The sequence below is a fragment of the Aplysia californica genome, unplaced genomic scaffold, assembly GCF_000002075.1.
Source record: "Aplysia californica isolate F4 #8 unplaced genomic scaffold, AplCal3.0 scaffold00289, whole genome shotgun sequence".
NCBI classification, from domain to species: Eukaryota; Metazoa; Mollusca; class Gastropoda; order Aplysiida; family Aplysiidae; genus Aplysia; species Aplysia californica.
Window position 1 is genome coordinate 53,412 of NW_004797559.1, and position 10,000 is coordinate 63,411.

At 39.9% G+C, this 10,000-nt stretch overlaps 1 protein-coding gene across 1 annotated transcript in view; it reads left to right on the forward strand.

Moving 5' to 3' along the window:
• Nucleotides 1-10,000, forward strand: part of LOC101859870 (serine-rich adhesin for platelets) — a gene marked incomplete at its 5' end in the record, with an annotated part of 61,780 nt that overhangs the window by 50,442 nt on the left and 1,338 nt on the right. Inside the window, 6 exon segments of the mRNA XM_013084381.2 lie at nucleotides 851-926; nucleotides 1,816-1,924; nucleotides 2,591-2,704; nucleotides 4,492-4,704; nucleotides 5,996-6,273; nucleotides 8,969-10,000. The exon segment at nucleotides 8,969-10,000 is cut by the window's right edge and continues 1,338 nt beyond it. Coding sequence (XP_012939835.1) covers nucleotides 851-926; nucleotides 1,816-1,924; nucleotides 2,591-2,704; nucleotides 4,492-4,704; nucleotides 5,996-6,273; nucleotides 8,969-9,172 — 994 coding nt within the window.

Below are 10,000 nucleotides of genomic sequence, written 5' to 3' on the forward strand. Positions count from 1 at the left end.
CTCCCTCCCTCCCTCCCTCACTCTTTCTCTGCATCTTTCTGTCTCTGTCAGTCTGTCTGTATGTTTCTTTCCCCCTCTTTTTCCATTGTGCTCTCTCTGTTCTCTCCCAAACTCTTATTTCATCCTCTTCCATCTCTTGACCCTCTCACCAGCTCTTTCATTGTTTTCCTCTGAGATATAAATAGATTTCACAGTAAATCCCATTGACATAACTTCATTTAGACAAAATTTTAAACAGATATTACTCTAATTATGAGTTCACTAATGGGACTTCACGCATAGAATTGTGCAAGTAAAACACAGACCCCCATTTCAAGCTTCTCTTAGGTAGTGTGTAAAATCAAGGATCAGCTATGTCTTATAGGAACACGGAACAGTGGGCTGTGATTGTTAGGATGCATAGAGTTGTGAAGTTTTATAGAGAAGAGAGGTGTGCAAAAAAAAGGTATACAGTTTTGAAAAAATGCATACATTTCTCATTGCATTTATTACCCAAACAAATGAATATTGAATGTAATGAGCACAACCTTAATCAGTCAAATACTCAAAGTGTTTGCAGTCAATGAAAAAAAATGGTGAAATTGTATGGGTTTAACGCCTCTATCAACACTGTTAGGTTATTGAAGAGGCGGGACCTCCGAGTTAAACATCCATCTCCAAAAGTTGCATGTGTTATTCACTCACTCCGCTAATAAACTTTAATGAATGAAGTGTTATGACAATAGTGTTATTGTTTCTGTATATTTATTTTAGCACCCCTCTCTAATTTTTCCAAAAAAACCAGACTCTCTCCAACCTGCAAAACTCTCAGCCATGTTGTGATCCCCTACCTTTCCATCTACCTCCCCAGCTATGGTGTATTGACCGCCGGTCAAAGAGGAAGTCGGCCACACATTCTCAGCCTGGAGGAAATCCTCAAAGATGCTGTAAGTGGTTGACAGACTGGTCACCTAGCATGCTGCCATTTGAGTGAAAATAGTAGTTAACCTTTTAATTGCTGAGATATTTCTCTCTACGTTTGCCCTGATAAGATTGGATGTTCATTTATTTTTAGAATATTAAGACAAAACCAAAAGGCTTTTCCCCTTATTTCAGAATTAACAACTAAAAATGTAATTATATCTCCAGAAACGTCCCCTTCAGTCCATTGGAAAGAATAGCAGAGACCCAGTTTTGTAAACGAGTGTGTATGTCCAAACAGCAGTGAAGAGGTTAAGTGGAGAATGCCCTTGTTTTTCTGTCGCAATTTGATATGGGCTTCTCAGTATTCAACGAATGGGCAAAGCATTATTGAGATTGGATGGTTGGAACAGAAATCATTGCTTAAAATGTTGTTTTTCTGATTTACAGCGAGACAAGATATTGTTAGAAATGAGGTTTTCAATCTAGCCTGCAGTATGGTTGCTTGTGACATCAATCCAGGGTCACATCTGTGGTCACAGTAGAGCCGGTGCTTGGTCTTACAGAAACAGAAAACCGTGGGCTGTGATCCTCATGATGCTCAAAGACATGGGGTTTATACTTAACTCTTACAAATCTTAGGCCTTCTCCCTGTTTTGTCACAGCAAGTTAAGTTTGAAATAATAAACATGAGCATTTTCAGCATAACAAAAGAGATTTCAAGTTATAAGCAGGCATTACCCACCACAATTTTCAGAAAAGAAGGAAGATTTGATATATGAGGATACAGTTGCTGTACAGGCAGGCAGATATTTATAGTGAATGAGGAAAACAAGACAAAACAATAGTACAGCATCTAGCCAGTAGACATACCGACTTCTAAGAATTCAACTTTTATAATTTATCGCTCCCTAGGTGATAGACGTCCGGCCGGGCAGTCTGCGGTACCTGAAGGAGGGCACTCGCGTCTGTGCCTTCTGGAGTCAACAGTTCTCCTGTCTCTACCCGGGCACTGTGGCAAAGAGTGAGCATCGCCCACTGTACTGTGTCTCCTCTGTGTCTGTCTGGTTTTTTTGTCTATCTGGTTTTTATTTTTAGATTAATGAGAGATATATGTAGGCCCAATAAATTTTGAGACTGAGCGCAATGTACTGTTTATGCTTTACAATTTTATTGTAAAGTTCTAAGAGCCTGTATATCTTAATCGGAGTTGAGTGCTATATGAATGCAATATGTTTTTTTATTGTCTGCCTGTTCTGTCCACTTGTTGGTACCTGTTTGTCTATCCACCAGTCCGTCTTGATCTGTTTGTTTATTCATCTGTCTCTGACCGCCTGTCTGCATGTGTTTCTGTCTTTTAGTTTCTTATTCTTTCTGTACAGATTATTGTGTTGAGAAACTATTGGCTGCAACAGAAGCAACCTACTGCAGTTTGAGAGGCTGTGGTTGGGTATCCTCTTCAGCTTCCTGTTCCTTAATCAGTCAGTACTTTGTGTGGGTGTTGGCAGGGGTTCTGATGTGATTTGCTCCTTCTTTCCTATCAAACATCTATAGCCCTTATCTCTCCTTCTTATTTGTGTTAGTTACTCCTTTGTAACACCTCTAATCTTCGGCACTTTTATGATTTGTGTTCCAAGTGCCATAAAACGTTCTAAAACAAATCTCTCTCTTCCTCCCTGTATTCTCTCAGCGAGTCCCAACCCTCACAACACAAACTCTGTCAACGTGGAGTTTGACGACGGAGACTCAGGACGTATCCCCATCAACCACATCCGATTGCTGCCACCAGACTTTCCCATCATCGGTCAGTACACGCTTGCCTTACTTGTACAAGTCACTTTTTATTTACCAGTACCAGTTATTCCTAATTTCTGAAGGTTGCAGTTATCTTTATCTCTCCTCCCCCTTCTCTTTTAATGTTACTCTCTAGTAACACCTTAACCGTAGGCACTTGTATGACCTAATTGTGTTCCAAGTGCTGTAAAACACATACTAAAACTAAACTAAAGAATGTTTCAAATGTTTTTTGTTTTTTTTTGCCTCAGTTTTATGTGCTTGTCTTTGTCTGTGATGCTGAAGAGTGTATTTGTGTACGACGGAGTTGTCTCACTCTCTGAACCTTATGGCCCAGACTCCCCATAATCTGTCCGTGTCTAAAGATCTATTATTTTTCAAAATGAAAAAGTAAGCATCAACAAAAAGCCTTGAAATGTTGCGAAAAAAGTATCATCACTGTACTTTTTAAGTCACAGCTACAATTAAGTCCATGTAACAGTTTTTGATTTGGTATATTGAAATGAAGAAAAGGGGTCCAGGATGTAGTGAAAAATAATGCCTGAGAGACAAACATTTCACGTCATAAACAAATGTATTTAAAGAATTTACAAAAGACAAGACTTTAATCAAAAGACAGGGCAAGATTAAGGTCTTTGTTTTTATTGTTAGACTCTAAGTTGTGTCCCTGAATGAGCTGTTGTAATCACTGGCAAAAGAATGCTGTGGACTATGAGTCTAGGATATGTGTCAGAATTTCATGGCTTACAAAGTTATTTTGTATCTTTCCTCCAAGCTGGGTTTCTTACTAGGACAAATTTTGATGGTACAATTCAAAATATTGTTTAATATCACAATCTCCTCTGGAATGCCATACCAATTGAGTCGGGGTTCAGATTCTAACAGTGTTTAACTCTTACAAGTCATAAGTCTTTTCCATGGGTGGTTGGCTGGTGCTGTGGTGCGATTTGCTTCTTCTTTCCTATCAAACATCTATCGTCTTTATCTCTCCTCCTCCTTTTTTTTTTGTTACTCTCTTGTAACACCTCTAATCTTTGGCACTCATATGACCTTATTGTGTTGCAAGTGCCGTAATACGCTTACTAAAACTCTTTTCCTTGCTATATTGGAACAAGTTTAATTTGAACTATAAATATGTTAGCCTTTTCATTTTCAGCAGAAAAAAGAAAGGTTTCAAAATACATGAATGCATTACCCACCAAAATTTTAAGAAAAAAAAAAGAAAGAAGGGAAGGAAACAGTTGCAGATATTTGTCTTAAAATAGAAAAACAAGAACACCCCCCCCCCCCCCCCCCCCCAAACGATAATGCAGCATCTAGTCAATAGTTGTGCTGACTTCTAAGAATTAAGAAAAGTGATATAATCAGAGTGAGGATTTTGTGAGGTATAAGTTCCTCTATGCATCTGTGGGTATGGGTGGCTGTAAGATGCCACTGTTACTTGCATTTCTTTTCTATCACTTAATTTTTGTCTCTCTGTCTTAGGCTGTCATAACTAACTGACCTTTATCATGCTGATGTATTTCTCTTGTGCTCAGATCAAGACATGAAAGTGCTCAAAGGGCACCTTTGTTAGGCCTTACTTCTTTACTCTTTCATTTTCGTCTGTCTTGTCTTTTTTTTCAGTACTAAGCAACCATTTTTTTGTCAATGTGCTTCCCTTTACTCAAACAAAAAAAATCAAAGATCATGAAAACAGACTGATCACCATTTTCTTACAAATACCCAAGCTGAATATTGTGCTGTAATAATGGCCCTTTCTTAAATAGTTCTGGGGGTTTTTTTGGTTTGTTTCAGAATATGAGCCAGATCCTTTGGAAAATTTGAAGTCTGAGAAAAAACGACGTCGTACGGAATCAGATGCGTCAGATGTGAAGAAAGCTGCAGAGGAGAAGAAGAAATCTGGGAACAAGAGAAAAGTCGAGTCGGACAGCGATGAGAAAGACGAGGGGGAAGATGATGAGGAGGAGGAGGAGGAGGACACAAGCAGTGAGGACTCTGGGAGTGAAGGTAAAACTGGTTTTCCAAATCTTAATCTTTTTGTGCAGAGGCTGTCTGCTTTCTTAGTATTCAGGTAATTGTTGCTGTTTTTGTTGTCTTTTATTCAGTTATTGACAGGCAATTCTGTTCTGTCAAATGCTATTTGAAATTGGTTTCTGTTTTCTTTATTTGTTGTCTAGTCCCATGAAACTTTCTGTACGGGTGGTCGGTGGGTGCCCTGGTGTGTTTTGCTCCTTCTTTCCTATCGAACATCTATCATCCTTATTTCTTCTCTTTCTTTGGGTTTGTTGTTACTGTTTTGTAACACCTCTAATCGTGGGTGGTTGGCGGGTGCTCTGGTTTGCTTCTTCTTTCCTATCAAACATCTATCGTCCTTTTCTCCCCTCCTTCTTTTTTATGTTTGTTACTCTCTTGTAACACCTCTGATCTTCTGGCGCTCATATGACCGTATGCAGTTGCGAGTGCCGTAAAACCTCTACTAAAACAAAAACACCTCTAATCTTCGGCTCTTATTTGATCTAATTGGGTTGCAAGTGCCATAAAAGTCTTACTAAAACTGAAACAAATAAAGCATTATGCCTGAAATCTTTAGTGTGTATATGTGACATTTTTTATACTTTTATACAACTATTTTATTTCTGTTTAACTCAAAAACTGTTAATGGATGGTTAGTCGGTGCTGCTGGTAGGTCCTCATTTTCTTTTTCCTCTCTGTTTCTGTCTGTCTGTTTGACTTTTTCCTTGTACTCATCATTCTTCTGTCAATGTTTCTCTTTCCTCAGACAAATGAAGTCTTTTTTTTTTTTGCAGCACTTAATGACATTTATTCTGTCATTGAGTTTCTCTCAACTCAAATAAATAAAATCTTTCATTTATCCCCCCCCCCCCCCCTCCAGGGCAGTGCTACTGACTAAAAGGCCATTCCCAAAAGGGGGATATTAGCATGTTCTTACGCACTGTAGAATTGTAAATGGGCTGATTTATCAATGTCATTCTCATACTGTGCCAGAACAACATAGGGGGAACTGCTGCTTTTTCTTTCCTTATCCATACGGTCAACATTTTACCTGTACTGCTTTTGTATGTTTGTCACTGTCTTGTAAACTGTTATTTCCGGTGTGTCTTGTTGATATTTAATGCAGACTTTGTGCTGTTGGGGCTAGAGAGGTGAGCAGAGTAAGCCTGATTCAAGGTTTGGACTTCTCTGTTGACATTCACCCCTTGGCACTCATTTGACCTTATGCAGTTGGGAGCACCGTAAAACCTTACTAAAACAAACATCATTTATTACTTTTTTCCAGACCTGGGCAAGCCGTGGGTGTGGTGTGGGAAGAGCACCAAACGTCCTGGAATGAAGGGGAGAGCTCGCAAAGAGTTCTACAAAGCCATCAGCCGTGGCAAGATGACGCTGTCTGTGGGTGATAGTGCTGTCTTCATCTCTACCACCAAGACATCGCACCCATACATCGGCAAGATCGTCAGTCTGTGGGAGTCCCACAATGGCAAGATGAAGGTGAAGGTCAGCTGGTTCTACCACCCAGAGGAAACCAAGGGAGGCAAGAGGATCGGGGACCCCAAGGTAAGACTTGCAACTAGAGGGAAAGGTCATTCTATCCATTTGAACAAGACACAGATAACTTGTTTTGTAGGCCACTTACCACAGAAAGGATAAGTACATTTAACCTAAGAATAAGAGACTCATTTGTAGCCTGAGATATTTTTGTGTATCTTATCAAGTTAGAAAGTAAACTTTCTCAGCTGTAGGTGGTTTAAGGTCTTCCCTGGTTTTATCTTCATCTCTGTATTTTAAAAAAAAATTATTTTGCTTCTGCAAATCACTGTGGCACATTAGATCACCGATGTAAATTGATAAACAGAAGGTTGCAGTTCAAATCTAAGTAGAGTTCGAAAAGGTTTCTTTTGTACATTTCCCAAACTTCTTTCCTTTGACTACTCTACAGACAAGGACTGTGTTCCCCTTGGAAATAAACTATCTTGTGTCTGGTCTGCAAAAATGCTCAAAATGTGGCAAACTCTTCTGCGCCATTGCATGGTCACATTGGCCATAGCTGAAGCCACAAGTCATTTAAATTCAGTTCTTCTACCACTGTATAAGAAAAATCCTCCTCTTCTGAAGTGTTGGTCATTGTCAGACATTGACGGACATAGTATTATTATTGTTTACTTTGGCTTTGCACTTTTTTGAGGACACATATTACACCTACTCCTGTATTTGTACTCTTCTCTGGGATGAGCCAGATTATCTGTCTTGTCTCCTCAATACTTTCCATTTTCTTTCTCCTCTTTTTTCGGACAGTGTCAGTAGGTGGTTGGAGGATGCTGTGGTGTGGTTTGCTCCTTCTATTCTATCAAACAATTATCGTCATGATCTCTCCTCCTTTTTTGTGTTTGTTATTAATGTTACCCTGTTATAACTCCTCTGTGGGTGGTTGGCGGGTGCTCTTGTGTAGTTTGTTTTTTCTTTCCTATCAAACATCTATTGTCCTTATCTATCTCTACTCCTTCTTTTTTGTGTTTGTTACTCTCTTGTAACACTAATCTTCGGCTCCAGTCTGTGGGAGAGCCATTGGAAAAAACAAACAAATAACAAACTCCACAATATTAAACCCAAACTGGGACCGCGAAATCCTTCGGGCCTCTACAGAAGAGACGAAGTCATTTTTACTCAATTACGCATCGGACACACAGCCCTAACACACAAATACCTCCTTCAGGGAGAAGAGAAGCCGTTCTGTGTCATTTCGATGCGATACAGCGACACAGATTTTACCATTAGGCTCATTTTAAACGAATGTCTAGACTTCGGAGAGACCCGAAGGAAATATTTTAAATGAAAAAAATGTAGATATTTTTTGGGGGGTCATTGTTCCCAGCACAATTTTAGATTTTATGAAGGCCAATGGCCTTTATGGAAAGTTATAAAAATTTTTGAAATTTTTAATGTTATTTAGAAAGTTGTTTTAAATTTACATTTAAATCTAAAACCTATTGACACTAGATTTTTAGCGTTCTAACAATTTTAAATTGAAATATTGACCAGTATCAGGCCGAGGAATGAACTGTTGAGAAAAAACCAACTTGTTTCACGCGCTCATTTGACCGTATGCAATTGCGTGCGCCGTAAAACCCCATGCCAAACATAATCTTTGGCACTTTTTGGGGGTTTTTTGTAAATGTTTTACGGTGTTCACAACTGCATACGGTCATATGAGCGCACGGGACACATTAAACATTTTCAGTTGGTTGGAAATTTTGAATTTTTGCCCGGGTGGTGGAGGAAGCCAACGCTTATCAATTTTAGACCACCAAGGGATCTTTAACTTGTGCAACTTGCACACGGGACCTCCAAGATTTTTCACCCTTGTCCGAGAAGGCTAGGTATAGGCCTTTCCTATCAGAAGATCGGGGATGTGGCTGAAAGACAGCAGTAAGAAGGAGCCAAGGAGTAGCAGTAGAAAGGCTGCAGAAAGAGCCAGGAGCCCAGAGGAGGGGGCAAATGAGGTGAGGGGGTGGAGGTAGAAAGTGGAGACGAAAGCAGACGACAGAACATTGCTAGAGAGAAGGAAAGGAGGAGAAAACAGACTATTTTAAACAAGAAAATTTTTCGGTCGCCACCTGGATTCGAACCCTGGACTTTTGAATGAGAGGCATACACCTTAACCTCTAGGCCACATGGTTCCCATTTGTCACTTATTTGACCTGATTGTGTTGCAAATGCCGTAAAATACTTACTAAAACAATATAACACCTCCAATCTTCAGCACATACATGAAAAAGTTGCAAGTGTTGTAAAACTTACTAAAACTAAACTAACACTGTCATCCTGACTGTTCTTGTGGTGAGGAGTTCTTGCCAGATACCACTGGAGTACAAGGTCACAGTTAGGTGGGAGATCTGTGGGGTAAAAGCGAATGACTTTGTTGGATGGGAAGCTTACAGCGAGTTATACGGTAATTGCTAAAGGCGAGGTGTGCTAACAAAATGAGTCGCTTCTCGGAATTTAGCCTGAGGGATGTAGATTCATCAAATTAATAAGCAGAAATTTTACTATTTATCAGTATAAAAGATTAAAGGTATGTTAAATCTCATGGAAATTGCAACAGTTGAAAGCCTGCAAATCTGATCCCTGTGTCAATTTTCGGCCAATATCTCTATTCACAGATTGCGATAAGTAATTTATTTTGTCAACATGTCTTTTAGAAAATGATTTGAGCTTTGAATATATATTATATATGGTGCCTGCCTTTCCCCAGAATGCCCTGTTCGAATCCCCCCATGGAGACGAGAATGATGTTCAGACGATAGCCTATAAGTGTGAGGTCCTCTCTCGGCCTGCCTACAAAAGATATGTGGCACAGAGAGCACGCAAGGGGAAGTCACCGCGCAACACATTCTATCTGGCCGGTTTCTACGACCCGTCAGTGAACATTGTTAAGTATGAGCCTGGGGTGCTCTGATATGACATCTCATGAAACGCATGTGAAAAAGTATATGACTAAGGAACCTCAGCGTCCCATGAATGAGAAGTCAAGAGCTCATCGCTCCGGTCTACGCAAGGTTGAGGGTGCACATGGCCCCATCAGCTCACCCGACACTGAGAGGGGAAGATGGCCGCCTCTGGGTTGGAGAAATGTGTTGCTGAGACCCACGTCTACTCAGACGTACGGCAAACTGGCCCCCCCCCCCCCCCCCCCTCCACTCCTCATTTGCCAGGACAGGGCGGGATGAATGTGTCGGGGAGCTTGCCCTCAACCAGACGTTTTTCATGTGCATTTTTTTAGAGGTTTTTCTTTCTTCCTCTCGTTTTTGTGTTAATTTGCTTGGCTTTTCAGCAATTGTACAGCTTAGAGTTTTAGCCAATCATAATCAGACCTGTTCTTGTTATCAGTCTTACTTCCATCATCTCATAAAGTTTTACACCTATAATGCTGAACACAAATTGATGGATTGTATACATTTTGTTATTTTACACTGGTTCGATCATGAATTGTTTACACAACGTGTGATTTTTTCCTCATTGTTTCTGTGCCTCTGGAATTTTATTTCATTTTATTTTTACTTGTTTTGTTGGGTGAAAGAAAGGGCAGGTGACATCATGTGATTTTACCTTTTACCTGTTATATGTGTACATCAGAAGTGTGAGCTGAAATCATTTGTGAGACAGCAATTGACCTTTGATGACAGATAATGACATGACCCTTGACCTGTGTGTCTTATTGCAGTCACCTTGAATGTCTCATGTCTTGCTTTAATTTTGTTTGCAAAGTTTTCTATTCCATCACTTG